Here is a 24,370-nt window from a genome sequence, read left to right as displayed (position 1 = left end):
GGACAGCACACAAACACTCGCTCTGGCGATTTACCTCTGAGGCTTTTTGTTAGGCTGACAGGACTCTTACAGTAGCTCCCACTGCAAAAGAATGTGGGGATAAAGCAGGCTTACCACTTAAATCCCAACCTGTGCTGGCTTTAGTGGCACTGTGTAACCAGGTGCCACCACAGCAGCTCATACAGCCTATGTTTTTAAATTCTCTGATGAAAGGATGACTGCAGGGACAGGCTCCTGATCATTTATCCTCCAGTGCAAGCTCTTGTAAGTCGTATGAAAACCTTCAGCTCCGTAGTACATAACACAACCAAACCAGGACACTTGTGAGATTGTACTCAGACAGATGTCAGTATTTTGTTATCACACAAAGCTACAGTTCCTAAGCCTGTGGAATACCATATGCCATACTGGTCCTTCCACCACCCTCCAAAAGATCAAAGTTACTGAAAACTTCCATACAAACATCTACCCTGAGCTGAAAACCACAGCAAGATGAGATAAGGGGGACCCCTGATTAGAAATGGTGCAGAAATACATGGAGAGTGACTGTCTGCTCCATTCCCACACAGGAACAGAGGAAATAATCAAGAAAAGGTCAGAAGGCTGCAGGTCCACAGGGTCCTGAAACTGCTCTTGGTCCATGAAAAAAAAAAGCCTGGAAGTTACCATACAGGAAAAGCTGAGAGAACAGTGGTGGATGTAGCCTAGAATCTCACTGCTACTTTTTTCTAGGTCCTCCATGCATGGTGACCATTGAGCTGTAATACAAGGCTGAGGGAAGTTCTTGTCTGACAGTACTTTCAAAACTTGCACAGAATTTTCTTTTAAGTGTTTAAGTTCATGAATCCAAGTAGGCAAAGCTACACTGGTAGGAGAGCATAATTTTAGAGTTACATAGCATTTTAGCTGCATATGCAGTTAAAGATGTACTCCTCGGAAGGAAGATCACCAGTGAATCAAGAATTATAAATAGAATGGTTTGAGTTGGAAGGGACCTTAAAGCTCATCCAGTCCCAACCTCTTGCCACGGGCAGGGACACCTTCCACTAAACCAGGTTGCTCAAAGCCCCATCCAGACCAGCCTTGAACACTGCCAGGAATGGGGCATAAGAACTAAGATAAAACAAAGTAGTCTAAATATTATTTCACTGGATTCTCTAAGAGTATCTTCATTTACTGCCATTGAAGCTTTCCTTTTTAAAGGTCTATAGGAGACAAGGTGCTCACAGCTCACCCACCTCAAGGCTCAACAGCATCACCAAAAGTTTGTTACAAGCCTTGCTCCATGCATACAGTGCTGCTGAATGATGTTTCTTGCTCCTGCACAGAGATTTCTGTACACAATGGGTTTACATACCTGAAGCTATTACATTTAGAGAACAAATAGCCAGCAACACAAAGTTCGGGTGAATTTTACTTCTGGGTTTTAAGCATTATTGCAGCATACATAGCTGAAGTGTTCTTGTGTGTTTTCAACCCATAACTTACACTTTGCAAAAGTAAGTAGGAAAAGAAAAAACAAACTTCTTTTATTTTTCACTTTTGAAAGCATTTTACACAGGTTTTGATCTTCAGAATACCTTGGAATCAGTAGAAAAAACTAACTGAACAGTTTGTTTTTACAATAGAAACCTTTCAGGAGTCAAAATGGAGCCTAAAAAAATACATGCAAAACATACTCCTTTCAAAACACAACTTGAAACAAAGCACCAAACTACACAAATATGCAGAATGAAACAGCATTTAACACCACAGAAGTAGTCCTCACAAAAGGTGTAAAAGTCACCTATTCACTAGGCACTGTTCACTTGTTTAAATGGAAGAGACAATAAAAAAATTGTCCACAAACTTGCAATTTCAACTCAAAGGCTGGAGCTAGAAATTCCTCTACATGTCATGCTTTAATAGCGACCTGGAAGAGAAGACAAAATACATACACTGTTAGACTTCCAAGGATTGTCAGATGTTTAAGATTCCTTCTAAACTCACTGCCTCCCCTCAGATCTGCATCAAATTTAAACATCTTGTGATCTGTCGATGATCAATTCAAGCAGTCAGTACAGTTCTACCATTACGTTCCTTTGTGTAGGAAACTGCCAGTTGCTGTCACGTGCCCAGGGCCAATGTTCTGGTGCACAATGAGAATTCATACTCTAACTGGTCTGTGGTGGCCAGTTTCCCTATGGATCAGTAAAAGCAGTTACACTTGTTTTCATCTGGACACAAAGGGTAAACATGAGAACATGACCTATTCATTCACCCTGTATCCATTACAAAGGGACTATGCTAGGAATGCTACTGCGGTTTACTACATTTCTGCCATCAAAATGCAGCTTTATCTTCCATGCAAATAAGCAATTCAGGGGAAAAAAAAAAAAGCACTGTTTGGAGCTCAGATGAAGTTAACCTCCTCTTTAACAAGTTATGTTGGGAAATTTCATGTTCGAACACAAGGCTTGGGGATTCAACCTTACTGCCCAAGCAGTAACCAAACTGTCAGTGTACTACAAACTCCTGTTTTCCTGTTTCAGAGAAAGAAATGGTACCTCAGACTTCTTAACAAGTGGTATTATATAGTTTGGTTTATTTGCAAACTAAATATTTGCTCTGTCCTCAAGGTTGCCAGTTGCTCAATGAAACATTAAAGGGAACTGTGGTTCAAAAGATAAAATAACCACACTGAAGTCAAATAGTCTGTATGGACACTAAAGCTCCAATGAATTTGTTCAAGCAAAGTGCAGGGCATCTGCTTTTGATATGCAAGCTCTGCAACTACTTACGAGGTGAATAGGATCGAGATCTGGATCGAGATCTGTAGCCCCCTCGGCTGTAATATGGGGATGGTGACCTCCTCCTGTCAAAGAGGGTGACAGAAAAATCCCTTTGTTAAAGCCTGTGGCAGATGAGTTGCAGCACCTTTATGATGATACCTCTAACCCCAAGCTAACGAGCACATAAATAACTGATCAATATTTCTACTGGATAACAAAGCAAGTATTTGAATTTTCTTAATACTCTTTTTATTACCATTTCAGAGTACTATTACTTTGGACTAACAGAAGAAATACAAGCTCTCTTGCATTCACAATTTGACTAAATACCATTTTAGTGCTTCAAGCCAGGAGCATCTCAAACAAGCCAAGTCACACTTTAGCTTTAAATCTAAATTATTTGTCCCGAGACAGAAGAGTTTCTTTGATTAGCAATCACTGCTACAATGAACTACAAATGCCTCAAATCCAGGCACTCTCTCAAGCTTTGTGTTTTCTTGCCTAGTTCCGCTTAATTCAGGACACTAGCTTCTTGGCATAAACGACAAAGCTTTTCCTTTGCTAACCTGTCCCTGTACTAACCTGACCCCTCTTACACAGCGACAAAGGAACCTTTGCAATGAATCACACTGCTCACTGAAGAGCTGCAAGTGCTCAGCATCCACCCAGTTTCTGTTCATGTGTTTAAAGAATCAAGCCTATCTGAGGGTTGAGTCATAGAACACTCAGTAAATGCCATGTGTATTTCCACCGATGACCAGATACTAAAAGCTTTCCTATTATACCTGTAAAACTGATCCCTGTCTTGAACAGCTCTCCATCCTCCGCCGCCACCGCCACCTCCTCTGTGAATACAAAAGCAGAACGACTTTTGAATTTTAGAAACAAACAAAAAGTTCATTGTACAAGGAAGAAGCATCATCAAGCAGAAAAAAATAACAAAGACAAGAAAACACTGGTTCCTACATTGGATAGTGTTGAATGATTTCATTATGCATTCCTGGAATGAGCTGGCTAAACTTGGTGGCAGAAGCAGTCAAAGAGGACTCATGTTCCACCTCACCAATATTCTATTTCACAATGTCATACTCTCCAACAAGGAGCAATTCAAGATTGGTACGTACCCTTAGCTTCTAAGGCCACTTCTATTCTCAGATGTTTTGACTTGCTTGCCTCAAGCAAGTATTTTTTATGAAAGTAGCAACATCAATTCACTGTCCTGAGGAAAAAGTTGATTCCAAGGGGGAGGTAGGGGGAAAAGTTCCACATCCTTACATTTTAACATTTCACAACCATGTTTAAACAAGGGCATTTAAGATACAACTTCTCCTGATTTAAGAGCTGTCTAGAACTGAAACAATATGTTATAGTATTTAACAGCCTTTGGGCTGGTACCACCACAGATTTAGATACAGTAGAGCATTACCAGAAGACTAAATCAAGTTTGGATTATGGAACAGTCACTGCCAGAGATGTCTCACAGCACCTCAAAGAGGCTGCAAATCAAATGAAGGACAAAGAGCCCCCAGACACCACACTTTCAATCAACAGGTCTCCTTTTTTAATTATTATTATTTGTTTAATGTCTTCTCCATTTGGTAGTGAGCCAATGTCCCAGTTGGGTTTTTTTAATGTTATTCCTTACTTTACAGACAGTTTTCCAGACAAGATTAAGCATCCCACAGCAACAACAAGAAGCTGAAGTTTTAACATGACAATTCCCATCTGAAATTTTATTTCCCTAAAGGCTTCACTGCACAGGGGGGAAGGAAGGCAAAGTAATTGTTACCAACTGATTTTCTAGGGTGGAGTACTAGTATGCAATTCTCTACTGCATCTTTAACAATTCTAACTTCCTTAAGGAAGCACTCACAACATAGCAAACACTATCCTCTCTCCCTCAAACCACCATTATCTGCGGGATGAAAATGTAGCCACACACAAACCATTTGTGGCTTACATTTACTGTTTCAACATCTGCTATTAAGAAACATTATAAAGGTTCTGCAGCAAGCTATAACACACGGGGGGGTGGGGAGGGGAAAAGTGGGGTGTTTGGTTGTCTTGAAGTTTTTCTTTCCCCCCCCCCCCCCTTTTTTTTTTTCCCCTAAAGATAGGAAATGGGAAGTACCTCTGCAGGAATTGTCAATATTTGGGTATTTCCATGCCAAAGCTCTAGTTCACAACACACACAGGATGGGAGAACATGAAGGAAGGTAAGAACATTGCCCAGTGCATGACTGCCTCACTGAGCTGGATCAGAGCATGGCTGGGAATTCTGGTAAGCTACACTCAAACTAGTACCCTAACTGCAGTAGCCCATCTTCTATTATAGAATAGTTAGGGTAGGAAAGGACCTTAAGATTATCAAGTTCCAACCCCCCTGCTATGGGCAGAGACACCTCACACTAAACCATGTCACCCAAGGCTTTGTCCAACTTGGCCTTGGGATGGAGCATCACTACCTACTAGCCTGCTCTTCTTCATCTCATGCGTGTAGTCTTTATGTTCACCCACTATCACAGTTTGCAATTATTTTCACTAGCATGCACCCAGAACTGATGTAATAAGAACTTCTGATGTTTTATGAACATCTGAACCACTGCTCACCATCAGAAAGCAAAAAGGTAACACTTAAGCACTTAAAGACTTGGGGTCCTGCCATAACGTAACAGGGAATAAATTACACTTTAAGGACATGCAAGCAACAAACAACAGATTTCAAGGATAACCAGTACACCCTGACTGATCCTTTAGGAAAGAATAAACCTGTATTATGAAGAATACTGGCGTAAAACGCCTACCAAACACTGCAGAGCACCACATCTTTTCCTGGTCCTTAGCTGCCTTTGCCCTTCCAAGATGTTTATATCAGAACCCCATAGAAAACATGGGAAGTGGGAGAAGCAAGCTAGAAGCACCACTTAAAGCGCTTAGCAGACTATGTTGTAAGTCTTCTGTTCCTCAACGCTCTGGCAAGCTGCTTCAGTTAATTTACCCACTGGATTTCAGTGAATTCCTTTCAGTACAGTAAGTGAGATGAGGCTATGTTAACTATTCCAAGCAAGCTTTTGTACCTTGTGCTCTGAAACAAAATGGAAGTTTGACTGAAGAGCCATCTTAAAGCCTACATACAACACATCTTGGTTGTGCTATGCCCACTATCAACTTCAGATTTTTAGCTGCTACAGTTCTCCAAAACATTTGAACTTCTGGTATCCCAAAAATGGGACTGTTAGAGGCAGAGAAGTAGCGTAATCACTGCATCTCATATGTGGACAGAACATGTGTGTCTCCTGTGTTCACTGTGATGATGTAGAGCACCTTGATCCCCTCCCTGTCCTCAGCAGCACCGAAGCACTGCAAAAGCAAGGCACCCAATTTAAGTGACAACAGAGAGGCAGAGAGAGGAGAAACAGATCAGAAGCAATGCCAACAACCTAGGAAGAAGTAGCTGAAAGTAATAGTAGGAGAAGGAAGAGAAAGCTTCCCTTGGTCAAGTACCAAGACCATACAGCTACCAATATCAGCATAAAAATGATATTTAAGTCTTAGCCTACAAAAGCAACAGGAGAGAATATTGGAAGCTTAGCACTTATATTTTTATTTCCTGTGTCCCTAAGCTATAAGATGACACATGCAATCTGAATTCATGTATTTTCATGAATACATGGTTGCTGTGAGGGAACAAACGTAAATCCACCCATTGCTGATTTAAGCTTTGCAAACCACATAGGAAGTACTACTACAGAATTCTGCAACTACAGGAACATTTACTTATCGCAGACAGAAGAAATTAACTCCTATCTTTGTGTTAAGCTGGGAGTTACTAACTCCTAACTTAAGTGTCCCAGAAATTGTGAGGATTTCAAAGGGAACAAGTCTTGTTGCACTCTTAATGGAAACTGCAGAGGACAAACTTGCTCTATCACTAAACCAATTATACAACAACCATTTTTTCTATCAACATTAAAAAAGAGATTTTCTATCAACTTTACTACTATGCCATCAAACTTAGAAGTTTAAACTGAAGACAGACATAAATAGGAGGAGTCCTTCAAGTAAAACACACACATCCAACCTGACAAAGTATGTTAAAAAACAGCTTTTTTTTAATGCAAATGTCTGATATAGAACACAATGTTCCAATCCCTGCTCCCTTATCTTTGGAAAGGTTTGAGGTGCCATTTTTAGTAGGGAATACTAGTGACCACTGAATTTCCCACATTTTATCTACTACATTACACTCAAAACGTTCACAGTGTAATACTAATTCAACTATTAGATCTGTACCCATGTTCTCATCATTTCAGCACTAACAGATGAACAGAAGATTATTTTAAATCACAGTACAGACAACACATTTTTTCAAAACATAATGTAGATTAAACAAACATTATGGACTAACTCATGCCACAGGTTAAATATCACAAAGGCTTCTCAATCTGACCAACCTGATATGTACTGAGCAGTCATTTTGGTAAATGCTTCACAGTAAGATTCCAGACGGACAGTGAGACCAAAATTATTTTTGGCATACATACATATGCTTTACACTTACGTATAAAGAAAGGTAGATGAGAAAGCACAGTTTAAATAGCAGCTGAATATTACAAATATTGCCTCACCTGTATGATCTGCTGTAATAGTCACGATCATCATACCCTCTGTCATACCCTCTGTCATAGTAATCTCGTCGTCGTGAGCTGCCACTACACACAGTGAATTACATTTAATAAAATATACAGCATTAATATTGTTTGCAGTGCTTTTCAGTAGACATACAGTCACAGTTAAGTACACAACATTTTAACTGGGTTATATTATTACCTTACATTCTCACAGCTGAAATGAGTGGGAAAGCAGGACTGCTCACATCAGTACAGATGGGAACAGAACTCCTTAAATAATTGCTTTTTAAAAATGCTTGAACTTTAAGACAGCTACTTTTCGCCTTGGTCTGAAACCTCTTAACCTTTTGGTATCACAGGCACACATAGAATTCCATTCTGTGACAACTCTTCATTCACTTTTAACTCTCAGAAAGCTCCTTTTGGAAGAACTTTCTGATTAAAAAATAACCTGTAGTCTCAACAAAACATTAACTACATAACCACCAGTACTGTAAGCTGAATGTTGTGGGGAAAAAAACTGGGAAATTACTTGGGGAAGTTTAAATTCTTTGCAACTTTTGACTTAAAGTGCACTCTGTGGACAGGCAAACTGTGCCTGCTCAATTAGTATTTGTTCATTCATTCTTGAAAACTTGAGCTTGCAGAAGACATTAATATTTGAAGTACATGTGGCAACAATTTAAAATAATTTAGAAGTTGTCAAAAATTTTACCACAGATTTATTTAAATGTTTAGATAGCTTATGTCTGGGCCATGTAACTAAGGAATCCAAGTTTTTGCTCACTGTAATCCAGGCTGGCCCTTGACCAGTCACTGACAAGTGCTATATAAATGAACCCCTTGTATCTGAAGAGGTGGAAAGATACACATTACTACTGATGGCTGTCACAAGACTATTAATCCTATCCCACACTGGTTTGGAAACAAACCCACGTAAGTAACTTACTAAGTGGGTCTTCCCATATAGATTCCAGGGGTTGGTGTATGAGGTCTTTTTGTTATGGAGAAGTCTACCCGGATCCTTCTTCCATCCAGCTCCATTCCATTGGCACGTTCCTTTGCCTAAACAGTGATAAAATACAACTGGCTCTAGGTATGAACTTTATTACCAATACAAGTTTCACTTCACTCAACCGCTGCTTCAAGTATTAAGTCCTAAAGTGGCTCAGGATGTACATCTTGAGTTTCACTTATGCCTTATACGTAACACTGAAGATAAACTGCAAGACATTCTAGGCCAGTTGGATATAAGGTTCAGTAACCACCCAAAACGTGACTAATACTGCATAACTGCTTCAATATATCTGTTTCTAATATGATTACGAGGAACTTTCAGACATGCTTATGGAGATGCAAATACTCCAACACACAACAGGGAGCAAAGCCTTTAGAAGTTCACAAAGGAGCACTGTTAAGACTTTTTCCCCTAATGCATCCTCAAAACCTACCATAATCTCAGATATAGTAGTATCTGAGTCATAAGTAAATCTGATGTAAAAAACCCCACAACCCACAAACACCAAACGAAAAACCAAACAAAACCCATTGGATTTTATGCCAATTAACAGGACCTACATCCAAAACTCTAACCTAACATGGAAGCCTTCAAACCAAATTTGGAAAAAGACTACACTAGAGACTTAAAATAATGGAACTTACGCAGAAACCAAGCCTAGTTACAGCCCATAAGCATGTTATTCTCCAACAGCTGGCCTGAGCATAGAGTTGTACACCCATTGAGTACAGAATTCCCTGTTCACTCTGTAGCACAATTCCCTGTTCATTCATTTGTAAGCACAAATCTGGTAATTTGTTATGCTGAGGCTGACACATATAGCCTGACCTTTTATTTTTCAGAAAAAGATTCCCCCCTACTGCCTCTTCAGACTGAAGCACTAGAGGTCAGCAGAAGGCACAGCAGCACTCCCAGATGGCTCCTAAAGGGCTGCCTGGTCTACTCTGAACATGCCTGTAAAACTAAGATCACATGGAGTTAGGAAGAAACTATTGTAATTAAAACAGAGCCTGTGTTTCTATTTTCTTTTCCTTATTGGCATGGTTTGCACTATGGCCAGCTTGAAGGTCGCTTTTGTGAATTACAGAACAGCTCAGCCTGCAGAGGGACCAGTATTCAAGACTCTCCACTCTCTCCTCTGATATACAGTAGATCTTTTGAACTAGAACTCCTACATTTATTATGAGGTGCCTAATTTTTCTTAGACCCCAAGTTTCCCCAGGCTATAGAATATACATCCTAGCACCTGAGAACACCGCAATCATTCCATATAATACTGTAACCCAACCTACTTCCTTAGCATCCTCAACGTTTTCGAAGTACACAAATGCAAATCCCCTTGAACGCCGAGACTGCTGATCATACACAATGGAAACATCAGCAATGGGACCATACTTGGAGAAAACTTCTCTCAAATCTCTTTCTGTGGTGTACAGGCTCAATCCAAACACGCCAAGACAACAATTTGGGTCAGGATTTGCCTAAAGGAAGGGACAGACAGATATTAGAATAAAATCTTCAACACAAAGCAACAAAGATACTGCTGCAATTCAGGCTGGGTTAATCTGCTAATAGATGCTATTACAGTTAAGCTTACAGACTCACAAGCCTCCTTTCACAAAAATATTCTGCATTTCTCATGTACTGTGCGAACTACAGTTATAGCACATAAGTACTGCATTTAAAAGAAATTACCCTCCAAAGGCTAGCTTATGACTATTGACTGTGGAGATTTATATATACACACACAGACTTGGATCACGTCTTCATCTGTGTTAGTTACCACTTCCTCTCCCACTTCAGCACAAACCACACCATGCTCAGCTGCCTGCATCTATAAAGCAGCTAAAAGCAAACTGGTTTGCATGCTCATTTCATAAAGATGCCATCCAAACAGCTTTTAATGAAATGAAATTTTAGTTTCCCAGGTTTTCTAATCAAGAAAATCACAAATGTTTCTCCCCTCTAGTTCTACCCCTGTCCTTTGCTGCATGTATTCACTCATTTATTACTGTGGGTACAGTGACAGCTGTTGGCGCTGAAATCACTTCTAAAAGCATCTGTTAAAAACCAGACAACCAAGATACCCCCACCCCACAATCCCCAATGATTTTACAGAAATCCATGGCATATCAAAAGCTAAATGACAATTAAACTCAACAATATCTTTTAAATAGACCTGAAACAGAATGATTTTCTGGAAAACCCCAACTGAGTGATTACAGGAGGTATTCAGGACTATGCAAGAGCCATCTTTGTTAACAGACATACCCTGTTTCCAATATGACGTCTGCGAGTAGACATGGGTGAATGGCTGTGACTGTGTCTCCGCCGATAATCCCGACTGTAAGACCTACTTCTGGATCTCCTGTGAGAGCGAGAGCGAGAGCGTGATCTTGTGTAGTGTCTACGGGAACTCCTCCTTGATCTAGATCTGAGGGAAAAAAAAAAAAAAAAAGGTTCAGTGTTGGGTTTTTTTAACCCTTCAAAAATTAAGCCAGATGTTCACACACAAAAAGAGCAGTTTTCCCAAAAAGCTGCAGTACCGCATGATTTAGATGTAATCTATTTAGTCACTACTCTCAAGGACTGTGTGCTAAATCTTTACAATTAGATTATTGTAGATGCTCAAGAGCATTCCTATTGCAGAACAGGAACCTCAACTTCCATTTTAATTACCTTTTAATTCCCCTATAGCTTGTAATTCTCTCCAGCAAGACTATCTTGGTTTCGCACAGTATCTTCACAGCATTTACACTAGCATTTAAGTAAAAATAGCTGGGGTGGCTTTCTTTCAAAGACTTAACACAAAAAGAGAACGGGAGTCTGGATGGTCACACTCAAAGAGTTGTGTCAACGGTTCAATGTCCGGCTGCAGACCAGTAACGAGTGGTGTCCCTCAGGGATCGGTGTTGGGACCGGTTTTGTTTAATATTTTTGTCGCTGACATGGACAATGGAATTGAGCGTGCCCTCAGCAAGTTTGCCAACGACACCAAGCTGCGTGGTTCGGTTGATACGCTAGAGGGAAGGAATGCCATTCAGAGGGACCTTGACACACTTGTGAGGTGGGCTGATGCCAACCTCATGAAGTTTAACCATGCCAAGTGCAAGGTCCTACACCTGGGTCGGAGCAATCCCAGGCACAGCTACAGGTTGGGCAAAAAGGAAATTCATGGTAGTCCTGCGGAGAAGGACTTGGGGGTGTTAGTCAATGAGAAAATGAACATGAGCCAGCAGTGTGCACTCACAGCCCAGAAAGCCAACCGTATCCTGGGATGCATCAAAAGAAGCGTGACCAGCAGGTCGAGGGAGGTGATCCTGCCCCTCTACTCCACTCTTGTGAGACCTTACTTGGAGTATTGTGTGCAGTTCTGGTGTCCTCAACATAAAAAGGGCATGCAACTGTTGGAACAAGTCCAGAGGAGGACCACGAGGATGATCAGGGGACTGGAGCACCTCCCGTATGAAGACAGGCTGAGAAAGTTGGGGCTGTTCAGCCTGGAGAAGAGAAGGCTGTGTGGAGACCTCATAGCAGCCTTCCAGTATCTAAAGGGGGCCTACAGGGATGCTGGGGAGGGACTATTCATTAGGGACTGTAGTGACAGGACAAGGGGTAATGGGTCGAAACTTAAACAGCAGAGGTTTAGACTGGATGTAAGGAAGAAATTCTTTCCTGTGAGGGTGGTGAGGTACTGGAATGGGTTTCCCAGGGAGGTTGTGAATGCTCCATCCCTGGCAGTGTTCAAGACCAGGTTGGATGAAGCCTTGGGTGATAATGGTTTAGTGTGAGGTGTCCCTGCCCATGGCAGGGGGGTTGGAACTAGATGATCTTGAAGTCCTTTCCAATCCTAACTATTCTATGATTCTATGACTTAACATAAAGCATGCAGGATTGCAGAGATGCACACTTTGCTTATTCTAGCACTCAGACTAGCACTGCTTTCAGTGTCACTGAAAAGCAAATATACTTTTTACACAGTGCATAACTACAAACATAGAAGTCTGGGAAATGCCTCCAAAACAGAGCTTAATATAATTGAAGAAATGCTGTAGTAGCCTTATTTACCTTCTGGTATTTCAAAACTTATTTCACATTAGCTGTTCATGAATGTTTATGTGTTCACACTTCAAGTGTATTTAGGCAAAGGTGCTCACCAATTTCAGCCTAGGCCTCAGAACAGTTCCAGAAATATCTTCTGACAGCACTAAGTCTGTGGACATGAGGTTCTGAACACTCCAATTCTTTCTCCTAAACCCTTAGCCCTCCCAACACAAACAATCTTAGCCGAAAAGTTGGACAAGCACTTAAATTGGATCGTAATGCCTGACCTTGGCCTGCTGATGGCAGTCACTGAATAATGTGCGTTCTACACATCTACAAAGGAAATCGCTGCAAGGATAAGAAGTGCAATAAACAGAGTTTCATATTCAAGGGCTCCTAATCATTAATTGTTAAATCTTCAGACTTCTGTTTATATCTTAAACATCCTTCCTCTAGTTTGTGGAAGCCAAGGTAGTTAAGTACTGACCAAAACCATAAGCTACCATCATTGATCAACCACGTTTCACAGTACCTCCACCACCACCACACTTGGCATGAATGAAGCTCTTAACCTGCACCCATTTTTACCCCTGAGCATTTACCAGCTTCTTCCACAGTCAGTATTTCTCACTAGCTAAGTGGCATCAGACTACCAAACTGCACATATATACTCTGTACATAACTGGCCTCCTTAAAAAAAAAATAGAATGCCTTCAGCCCTGTCTGAAGTGAGCCAGCTAAATTTTGTCTTTAATTTGAAATATATATATGTATATATATATATAAAAACAGGAGAAATCACTTTAGCATGTCCCATTACAACATTACTAACTATGTATTTAGAAAGACTAAGTTATTTTTTTTTTTTCCACAGAAATTAAAAAAAGAGAGAACTTCCCTCAGGCAGGAAAGACAGCAACAATAATAATAAATAATAACAGTTCAACCAATACAGTCACATTTCAACTGCTGACATAGAAGAAAAAAGGCAAACACAGAACTGATGGTTCCAGGTAACCGAATACACTAATTACACTGAACAAGATCTGGACACTTCTAAACCAGGTTATCATTATGTAAGAGAACAAGGCTCATTTTATATAGGCACTGCTTATATTGCTGTCTTAAATGTCATACTGCTGTTATTCTGCTTTATTGTCAAGTCACCACATCTGACAACTCCTATTCCTTTGTTAAGAATTGTTCAGACTTCACAGCCAACCAAAAATAACAAGCTTACTATGCTACTAATGAAAACATAAAAAAGCAGGTTTTTTATCAAGCATATCCACGCCCCAAATGATAAATATGCCAGGACACAGATTTGTTCCCAAATCAAAGTTTAATTTATAAAGCTGGTCACTCAGAAGTACATTTGCAACAGAAACCACCAAGAAATATGAATGTTCTCACAAGGTTGTTTCTCTGGTGAGAGCCAGAGTTAAATAACTTGTTTGTGATCATATTCAAACATGTGACAGCACTGAAGAGAGATAAATATATTGGTTCTAAGTATGTGCCTTGACACAATTCTGCCCAAATCTGCTAATGAATACACTCCAGCTCTGCCAAAGGCTGGAAATACTGGAAGTATATATACTGCATTTTCAAGACAGCTGTTAAATGCTCAGGAAGCTGTGGCAGACATAGCTTCTACTTCTGTTAATCAAACGTACCTATTCTGCAAGTACGAAACATGGTGCTTTAAAGAATATGCCATCCCTAGGGCTGTGGATTAAGGTGCGGAAAGAAGGACATCCTGGGCTGGGGTCCTGACTGGCTTATTACTTTAAAATTCGGAAGTGTTTTGCAGTCTCCATTCTCTGAGGTTTTCAAAACCTAACTGGATAAAGCAAGCCCTGAGAACACAGTCTGAGCCTAGAGCTGACTCTGGCTTGAGCAGCATTTTGGACTGGGCGCTTCCTGAACTGTGTGATGAATCGTTACTGGCAATTCTAGAGGTCACTCCAATTTCACACTCTATAAAGTGGTATTACTCTACCAAGTATTTAATAATTTAACATATTTGTTCTTGTACTACAGGAATTGCCAAGAGCATAATTTGAAACTTGTGACTGCCTGAAACGCAAAAATAAAAAAACCAAAATCCAAAGCCCATTCCTTTGCTATCAAAATTTCCCAGGTATTTTCCTTCTCACAAAAGGCTTTTAAATGGATCACTTTGATCTTTCAAGGAGATCTAAACACGGTATTTGATAGCATTTTCCATCATGCATGATTGCTAATAGCACAGTATGTTCCAGTGTTGTCATTCCCCAGCCTGACCCCCAGGCTTTGGCATGCTTAATTCTTTGCTTACACACATAAGTAGTATAATGTGAACAGCTCAGCTGGAAACCCCACTGCTGAAACCCACATTTTCTAACCTGAATGCTTACGAATGAGTAAAGCTATGAACACATTCATTTTTATAGCCAGCACTCAATTATCTAGACTATTTAGAAAAATAATATCATTCACCCATTTACAGGCTTTGTTACCTTTCAATTCTTTATTTAATAGGTATATCTTACATGACACAGCTGCTAAAGCCGAGGCAAAGTGGCCAGCAGTGATGTTTACAGTCTTATAAAATATGCTGATAGTCTAGAAATATCTCAGTTATGTGTCTTAGCAGTTTTAAGAGAACTCTGCCACTGCACACCGCTAGTTTAGCGGGTAACTATAGATAACACAGTGCAGAAGGCATTTTCAGAGTGTACATTTACATCACCACGTAATAAGTTAAATAAGCAAGCTAATTTCTCCACAACTTTGTTGAGAGCAAGGAAAGCCATCTAATCTTTAAAGCTTTCCAGCCTGTTAAATTACTATTATTTAAAAGGTCAGACAGATGTCTGTTGAGATTCACACTTCTCTCTACTGCTTCTTTTTCATGTCCTGCTGAACCCAGGACAACGATTAAGTACTCCAGAAACACCACTGTTTCCGGTAAGGAAACATAACACATTAATGTGACCTAACTAAGATACTGAGAAAAACTAAGATCTAAAGTTAGTAGTGCTTCAGGCTCAGAAACCAGCCATTATTATAAGACTTAAAAAGCATGCCACCTCCAAATTCTAGCAGCAAAGATACATGTCTATGTAACTCATACAGGAAAAGCTGCAGGAAGATCTAACTTGCTAGTTCAGCTTTTAAGATCCCGAAACCAAACATGCCCAATGTCCACAGATCACCAGTTATCTCTGGAAACAAAATTGTGCTAAATTTGACTTCAGTTCACCTCTGACATAACGATCTGACTTGTGAAGAGGAGGAAGAGGTAAAAGAAGTAAACTCACCTGGATTCAGACCTGGATCTAGATTTTGACCTGGAACGCCTGGAATCCTCCTTAGATCGAGATCTTGCAGGAGTGTGCCTCCCCGACTTGCCAGACCCATGAGCACTTCCGCTTCTGGAAGCAGAACGGGATTCCTGCACGCAGATATTGAAAGCCTAATTTGTACACAATTTCTTGTTTACCTGAGGTCTGTAAACAAGCTCCAGTGAAATAAAAGGTAAAAATTCACATCTATGTGTCCGGGCAGTTGGCATTAGAACTGCCTAGATTTTTTTTAAGATTTTTTTTTTCTTTCCTGGTAGACACTTCTTTACCCTGCATATACTTTTGCTATTAAACAGATAATGCATGCATGTTTAGCAAAATATACAGGGACACATAAACAGACTAGTAATTACTTAGCGTAGTGCTTTCAGATTCCAGATTACTTCTTATCTTAACTTCATTTTTATTCCTTTTCTTCATTCTTCCGTTTCAAATTCTGACTTCTTTCATCTTCCCCACTTCACACAAATTGCTCAATATTCTACAAGTGGGACTTCTGGTCTGATAATTAGCATGCATTCACTTTCTTTTTTTTCAAATTTCAGCTTCACTTATTCCTGAGCTTCAAATAATTCTCATTTATAAAACTTGTCAAATGGCGACTTCCGCATTTTCCTTCTTCAACATTAACCTTAATAGAAAAAGAACAGGATGAAGAATATTTAAAAACTCCAGGATAAAATCTAGTGCCAAAACTGAAACTAGAAAAAAAAAAAGTTTTGTGGACTTTTACTATTATATGCAGTTCAAGAACTGAATCTACCAAATGCCCTACTACTTTATAAACAGATTCAGTCAATTCAGTTTAACTTAGTACTAAGTAACTGAATTAGCTATTTATTCCTGCATTTAATAGCAAATGCACAGTGGATCAACTGAATTATCAACTAATGAATTCTAGCATTAGGAAAGTCAAAATACTTCACTGTCAGCCACATACTTAAGACAAAATCAACAAGAAGTGACTTAAGTAAGGTCCCTAGTGCGGCCACAGGTGACTGAAGTGCTTTTGGAACGCAGAAAGCACAATGCATTTGGTCCTTCAATTACTTACATAATTATATTACTTTTTGGGACATTCTTGCAGTTTAGGCTTAATTTGAAGGTTTATGATCACACTCACACCTACTCTGCCTGCACAAGCGTGATTACACATGCAGGCTTCATGCTTCCAAGTAAATCATCATTTTCCACTGAGTGAAAATTCAATTCTGTGCAATATGCACAAACACTGTTATACAATAATATCCCATCTCCTCTACTATTTACTTGAAATCATCTCTGGTAATGACATACCCTAATTATCATTTTCAGCTTCTCTTTTTTTAATCAGTATATTAACTTCAGTCACATGGCCAAAACACTCAGTTTGAGCATGCTGAAAGGTATTATTTCCAGATATTAAGAGAAAATGTAAAATCAGAAGCAGAATTTGATTTTTTCCCCCTAAAACCAAACAATACTAAATTTTATGTCAATGCTGATCAAGAATGCTTTCTAACACCACTAGAGTACAAGAAAATAAAAGTGACTTCTTAAATCTTTGTAACATCTCTTAAACCTGAATATTCAACTCAACTTAAAGACATTCTCTATTAAGCATTCAGAAACTCATCTGCTGATCCCAAATTCAATCATGCTTAAATCACTTCCACACAACTCAAAACAATTGAATCATTTACAATTGCCTACCATACAATACTGGGGGGACACAACTTGCAGGATAAAGCTGATTTTCAATTAAAAGAGCAACAAAGTCAAGGACGTTCTTCTCTGTCACAATGTTTACGGAGGTGTTCTAAACTATAGCTCTCTCATATACTAATCTGCAAAGGGCAGTGCAATAGAACTACGTTATAAATAACAAATTTAACCTAAACCCACTACTTTAACGTATTAATTTAACCGTATGTCTTCAACTCTTTAAAAAGCAAGATGGAAGAAGGGCTAAAAACCAACACCTGTTCTTCATTTGAAGAAAAATGCAAAACTTAACTCTCTTGATATATTCAGGCCAGACTGAAGGAGCCATGTCCAAATACTGGTGGTCTAATACTGAAAAGGATGCAGAAAGTAATGCAGGATAGGATCTTGCCTGTAAACATACCCATACTCTTTTTACAGAGTTTTAGAAGTCTCTTGAAATCTTTATCTTCAATCTATTTTATAGGATTATGCTACTTCTTTATTACTTCCTGGCTTAAAGGAATTCAGGGCACCTAATCTGCTCCAGATATCACTAAAACTAGTAATAAGCCCTAAATTTTCAAACTTTTTACTATCCCCACCTCAGGAAATCCTTCCTACCCAAAATTTCAAGCACCATGAGCTTGCAGCACTCCAAATTTCCTTTACACCCCATTATACTGCACCCATTGAAGGCTCCCATAAGCTATTCTCACAGCTCACTTTAACTGGAGAGTTTATTTGGTTTTTTTTTTACTATCTGTAAAAACATCTGTTGTTCTTAATAACTTTTATTTTTCTACTTTTTGCTCTTTTGCTTTAGTGGTTTAGGGTTTGTTTTTTTTTTTCTTAAATGCCCAAGTAGGGTCTCATCATGACACATGGAAAACAACAGAAGAAACAATCTTTTTAGCCTGTTTTGAAACACTACCGATAGGACAGATCAAGACTGGTTTCCAGTATTAAATAACTGTTTTTTAATAACCTTGAGATTGTGAAGCATGGATTTTAAAAAACACCAGATCCCTTGATCTTTACCAACACTTCTCCCCCTTCATCAGGCATTACTGGAATTCAGGTGGAAGCTCTGAAGTCCAGGTCTGTGGTTTCCAAAGTATTCTTTCCATGCTTAAAGCATATTAAAACCGAAGTGTAATACTATAGGGATGGTAATTTCACCTCTAAGCACATTCATCTACTCTATGAGCAGAGAATGTCACAGCAGGAGGATTATTTTGAGGGTAGTAGATAGAAAAGATTTCCATGGACAGAAGCAGCTGTAAGGTATGCAAGGACCATGTGTTCACACTTCTGAGACACAGTTTTTCCCATGGGAATACAAGCTACAGATTTCAGTTAATAATGCAAGATACAAGCAAATAAAATTAACAGTATCTTTAAAAAATCCTAAATCCCTATGAACTTATATATATCCACTTGTTTTCCCAAAGCAAGGTGCAGACACATTACACATTATCAAGTTTGCAGATTATTTATTCAAGGTGTAATTGTGACAACTTCACATTCCTTCAACCTCTCTACTACTTCATTCAGCAATCCATCCAACAGAGCTTTTGCCTCTCTACCCCTGAAGCACATCATCACCAGATCAGATCACTGCTGAGGGCAGCTGGGAATCCACTCAGGAGGGAAAGCAGAACAACCCCTTTCTGCAAAAGTTTCCAAACTCTGCCAAAAGGAAACAAGAATGTATTTGGAAAAAGCCCAGAATCAAGCTAACAGGCCAGGAGCAGGGAAGCCCAGCTGCCTCTGCACTGAACCTGAGGGCTCATTCAGTGCACCAAACTGGCAGGAAATGAACCCATCAGCAAAAAGCAAACTGCCTTTTTACAGCTTAGGGCACTGAATCAGCCACCAAGAAGTCAGATCAAGTGCCACTTGATGAAGGAGGAATACAGAGGATGCCCTAATCTTTTAGTGGCATCAAGCTATTAGATTACTTCTAACCTTCTCAAACTGTTTCTTTAGATCTTCTTCCATGAGTTAGTAATAAAAACTGCATTTCTGGAAATGTATGTGTTAAGTACCTTGTAAGCAGATTTACAAATTAAGCATTTACACTATTCAAGTTACTCTGATTAAAAACCAAAACAATGTTTTTTGACTACCTGACTACCATATTAAATAGTTTCTGATGAGACACATACCAAGTAACCACCATCACTATTAACCAACAGATAGGACAAGACTCAATATTCTTCCTTTAACTAGTTTTTCCAACCCTTCTGTGCCTGGATCACATGCACCTCAGTGAGTGCAGTTTCAATGAATGAAATCAAAACAAAAGTGACTTAGGAAAATGTGGCAATTATCACAGCATTCTGACAGTATTTTAAGCATGTTTCAGTATCTGAAGTAGTGGCAGCATTCAACAATTTATAGTATTTTCAGTTTAAAAAACAAAAAAAGTTCCCAGTATGGCATATACACTGTAAAAGAGAATTTGACCATGGATATTTTTCTCTCCTCCCCCCCTTTTTTTTCCACTTTAAACTGCTACATAAACCATTTGAGTTTGGGCTGCTGTCAAAATAGCAAGTCCCAGTACTTGTAAAAGCACCTGGTATTTCTTCATCCTCAATGCTGACCAGGACTCATGGCTACACAATCAAGTCAAGCCTGCAAAGCAGTGCAACTGGAAACTTCCCAGATCTGACTGACTATACAAACACTAGCACAAGGGAGAAAGCAAGATGTTTTCAGGAGCACAGTTCTTCTTGGCAGCACAGACTTGGAACAGCTTAACAGACAGTTGTAAAGTCATAGCCTAGATTATTTATCCAAACACTGTTTCTACTCTGCAGAGACATTAGTGTTTTCAGCTTGAAAAAGTAAAAAGCCATTGACTCAGTAAAATATAAGCCTTCAATAAGCAAAAATCATCATCAGTAACACTGGCAACAGAATCTGCTTATGATTCATAAAGTTCAGGCATAACTCATTTTAAGCCTTGGTGAAGACTGCCTGCACATGATGGGGCTTTTTTTAAAAGAAAAGTATAGAAAAGATAGAGAAGCAGGTGGGACAGCAATTGCTGTCCTATCATACCCTTCATAATCATGTTTCAAAGACATTTTGATACTAACATTTCCACTCATTCCGACTGAAAGCTGAACTAAACTCCTAAAGTTAGGCTACCATCTTAAACTGGTAAACTAACTGAAAGTAAACCAATTTATAAAAAGCTAACACACAGAAACCCACCTTGAGCAAGTCAGAAGTAATACTCCCTAACTAAAAATACACCAGTTGTATGAGTGACATGACATTAATGAAAACAAAACACTGGGGGTGGTATGGGTTTTAATCCATGAGTCTTTAATCCCTACCTTTCAGCGTTCATTTTCATCTGGCATTTTTAGCTTCCTTGAAACTATATTTTTCTAGCCTAACCTCCCTTGAAGTAGAAGTAGTCATACTGATAAAACTTACTACAGTGAATCTGAATGAGAAAGCGCCATATTCAAAGACAGCCATTGCAATTTTGTGCCAGAAGTATTATATTTTTTTTTGCCACGTCGAATGAAAGTTTAAAATTAAGCTACTGCTGCACTCATGTGTTGTAGTAAAAATTAAAGACCCCAAAGGAAAACAAGACTGATTCACTAAAGCAAAAACAACTAGAGATAATCTACTGCAGGCATACACCACAAATGTGAAGCTTAGCAAGTCATCTACTGCAGTATTAGTACAATTCCATCCAGGCAGTAAGATCTTGCAGTAACTATGCAGGTTTCACAAAGCAAAGAGACTGCCCTATCTCTGAGCACGTTCAGTTTGAGGCTTAACCCTTCGACTACTGCCATCACACCCAAATTAGAGACCAAGCCATCTAGATGAAAGGCTGCAACTGCATTCAAGAAGCAGGGTTAATGTTTCACAAAGCGAGGGCAAGAAGCAGCAAATTGGAGCTCAATTTACAAAGTATCTCACCTAAAGTGAAATGCAGTGAGCGTACAACAAAGGCTCAGACTACTACTGGCCCAGGATGTCTTGCCTACCCTAACCGGGCTGGTGGATAGAGAAGGCACACGGCACCAGCTGATCCAGCCGCAGCCCGGCTGCACACTCGGAGGGGCCTGAAGGGCCGTGCACCCACGGCGGGAGGAAGCCGGCCCCGCCACAGCTCGTGTCCCGCCACTTTCGCGGCGGGGCCGCAGCAGCCCGGCTGCCGAGAGACGCGCGGGCGGACCTCGGCCATTTTGTCCCAGTCTCCGGCGCGCCCGGTCACCAGCCCAAGATGGCGCCGGGCAGACTCCACGGAGCGCGCCGACGGGCGGGCAGCCACAGCGTTCCTGCCGCCCGCCCTCCCCGCCGGGCCGGCCGCCATCTTCCCCCGCCGGAGGCCTCCTCACCCGCCACCTACTCCGCCCAGGCCTCAGGACGGGGACACGGCGGATGGGGGGGGTGAGGAGGGGAAGCACCCCCCGGAGAGAGACGGAGGAGCGTAGTGGGGGGGAAGACGGGACGCGGCCGGGCAGCGCGCTCAGGCTCCATGTATTACCCGCTCGCCGTAGTTCTGCTCCCCGCTGTCGCTCATCGTCCCGCCGCGCCGCTCCCCGCCGCTCCCGCCGACACAACCGTCCCCGGCGCCAGCACGCTCCGCAAAGGAAGTGACGAGCCCCGAGCGCGGGCTCCGGGGCCCGCCCCCTCCGCCCGTGAGGGGAAGCTCCGCCCTCCCCAGGCGATGCAGGCGGCCTTGATTACCGGTGGCCGCCCGTAGGGTACCGGTCGCTGCTCGGTGCCGGGGGCTGGGTCACACCGGACCCTTTCAGAGCCGGGTGGAGACGGTCCTGCCTGCCCGCCCGGCCAGGGGAGGCTGCGGCCAAGGCCAGGTTCTCCTCACACAGGTCGTGCCGGTTCAAAACCCTCGCTGGGATTGCAAGCGGAGGAGATGGCCGAGGGTGTTAAAGCATTAGTTTAGTGCAGGTCGGGAGGGAGGATTGGGAGTGCCCACGCGAGGGCAGCATAGCATCACTGAACAGTCATCGCCGCTCGGTCCTGGGATTGTGCCTTCCTCTGCAAGGAGAAACACAAACGCTTTTTTCTCCGTCGTTCCGTGTGCCACGTTTGGTTTATTTCACCTTGGTAAGACAGGCAGCACGAGTAAAGCACCATCGTCTACAAAAAGCCAGCGTGGCTTCTGATTGTGCAGGTATTAAACGAGGACGCCCAAATGGAGTGGATTGCTGTGACTTAAAATACACCGAGTTAAAATACACCCCTCCAGTTTAAGCAAAACGCTGACCTAGTGCTCTTGAAGCCACGGCACTGCACAAGGGTTGAAGTGTGGAGACAGAAGTCATCACACCCAGTCAGCACATCCCTGTGCATCGGTTACCCCATGCACTGCTGCTAAAGGATGCATTCCCACTCTGTGGCAGCTCCCATAACCATCTGACATGCCAGCAGCAGTTATTTCCCTTCACTTGAATGCATTCCCTGTATAGTGAGAGTTGGGATAATGCTCTGTATACACCTATGTTTGTGCTGTTAAACGAGCAGCGATGTAGAGAGTTGAACACCTCGGTACCTGTTCAAACAGTGGCTTTTTTTTCATTCCCAGCGCTATTTGCCACAAGATTTAAGAGGTGGCAGCAACATGCTGGAACAGTAAAGCTGAAAACACCAGACAGCAGCTTGGTGGCGAACTGTAAAGTGAAGACAGCAATTTGACGGATAACTTTAAACGCTGGTGAACTGTGCTGTGTGGTGAGCAGCTTCGGTGCTGTACTTTTCCAGGTGATGGCTTCTGAAACACCCAGGGGGATTCCAGCTGCATTTCCATTAACTTTGACACTCACAAGAAGAGACAAGCTGGAGGCTGCTTGGCCGCCCTTCTGCCTCCCAGCCTCAGAACACACTGATAAATTTATCAACCAAAGAGGAAGGCTTTTGCAGCTTTTGCTGATATAGAGATACCACAAGGGTTGTTTTTTCTTTTAATGCCATTTTTCAGTGGCTTCATCTCCATGCTGTGCTGCTGTTACAGCACAACTAGTGATACACTGTGCTGTACAGTCACAAGCAAGGGTGGCAGGATGGAGTCACAGAAAGCATCATGTGCTTATTGAATCGTTGAGGGCTGGAGCTCAGGAAAATCAGTTTTTCCTATATGCTGCTTGTAACAGAAGAGAGAAAAGGAGTACCCTGTTCTGAAGGGTCAGGGAGAGACATCTGAAATGATCTGCTAAAGCTGGCTGACATTCAGGAGCATGACACTGAAGTTACGGGTTGTCTTTAGAAATCATATCACTCCTCCAAAACGTAAAGCAAGAGTTCTGACTGACAGTGCCTGAACTCTACAAGGTTCTCCTTTGGTTTGCTTTTGCTGTAGAAAGTCTAATGGCATTTATTTTCCATCCCCTTGGTCTATATAAAGCTAAGTAAGCCACAACCCTCAGAAAGGGTCCTCTGACTGTGAAAGCAAAACCTCTGCTGATAACTCACCGCAGAGCCAGGCATTGGTTTGACCACCCATCCTCAAGCTGTTCCCCTTCACCAGCAGGACTGAGGAGACACCACTGGGGATAAACTGGCTGAAGTCTGCTAGGAGCAAGAGTTTCTTGCAGCTCCACTGTCCCCAGGGCTCATGAAGATGCTCTGAGCAGGAGAACAGGGCACAAAGGAAAAGGAATAGCCTATCAGAAAGTGCTCTGATCCTTTCTATTCATAGTTAAACTTGGTCAACAAAGAGCTACCGAAGCAATCCTACCTTTCAGCAAACATCTGACCCCACTGTTCTTGGCCTCTGCAACAGTGACGCAGATGTGTAAAATGATCCCAAGGAGATTATCTCCCTGCTGTGAGAGACACTCAGATGCAGCTCTTCCTTTCTCTTCATGTTGG

At 41.3% G+C, this 24,370-nt stretch overlaps 1 protein-coding gene across 2 annotated transcripts; it reads right to left on the bottom strand.

The window, feature by feature from the left end:
- Window positions 1-1,396: 1,396 nt before the first annotated feature.
- Window positions 1,397-22,148, bottom strand: TRA2B (transformer 2 beta homolog). 2 transcript variants are annotated; one of them, XM_005143079.3, is made up of 9 exons: window positions 22,026-22,148; window positions 15,770-15,903; window positions 10,692-10,854; window positions 9,713-9,901; window positions 8,352-8,467; window positions 7,400-7,483; window positions 3,557-3,616; window positions 2,781-2,854; window positions 1,397-1,912 (listed from the first exon to the last, which is right to left on the bottom strand). In XM_005143079.3, the coding sequence occupies exons 1-9, from the start codon at window positions 22,059-22,061 to the stop codon at window positions 1,902-1,904; spliced, it is 867 nt and encodes a 288-aa protein (XP_005143136.1). In that variant the 5' UTR covers window positions 22,062-22,148; the 3' UTR covers window positions 1,397-1,901. The 2 variants fall into 2 exon arrangements, with proteins under 2 accessions (XP_005143136.1, XP_005143137.1); XM_005143080.2 differs by lacking the exon at window positions 1,397-1,912 and having other exon boundaries at window positions 2,773-2,854.
- Window positions 22,149-24,370: the final 2,222 nt, after the last annotated feature.

Source organism: Melopsittacus undulatus, chromosome 6 (assembly GCF_012275295.1).
Source record: "Melopsittacus undulatus isolate bMelUnd1 chromosome 6, bMelUnd1.mat.Z, whole genome shotgun sequence".
NCBI classification, from domain to species: Eukaryota; Metazoa; Chordata; class Aves; order Psittaciformes; family Psittaculidae; genus Melopsittacus; species Melopsittacus undulatus.
This window is presented reverse-complemented; position numbering and strand designations above follow the sequence as displayed.

What these genes read in the sequence shown, in the direction of transcription:
- TRA2B (XM_005143079.3), bottom strand. Translation starts at nt 22,061, where the DNA reads ATGAGCGACAGCGGGGAGCAGAACTACGGCGAGCGG. An exon ending in AGCAGAACTACGGCGAGCGG is followed by an intron (nt 15,904 to 22,025) that starts GTAATACATGGA and finishes ATCTGCGTGCAG; the next exon opens with GAATCCCGTTCTGCTTCCAG. An exon ending in ACGTTGAGGATGCTAAGGAA is followed by an intron (nt 8,468 to 9,712) that starts GTAGGTTGGGTT and finishes ATCACTGTTTAG; the next exon opens with GCAAAGGAACGTGCCAATGG.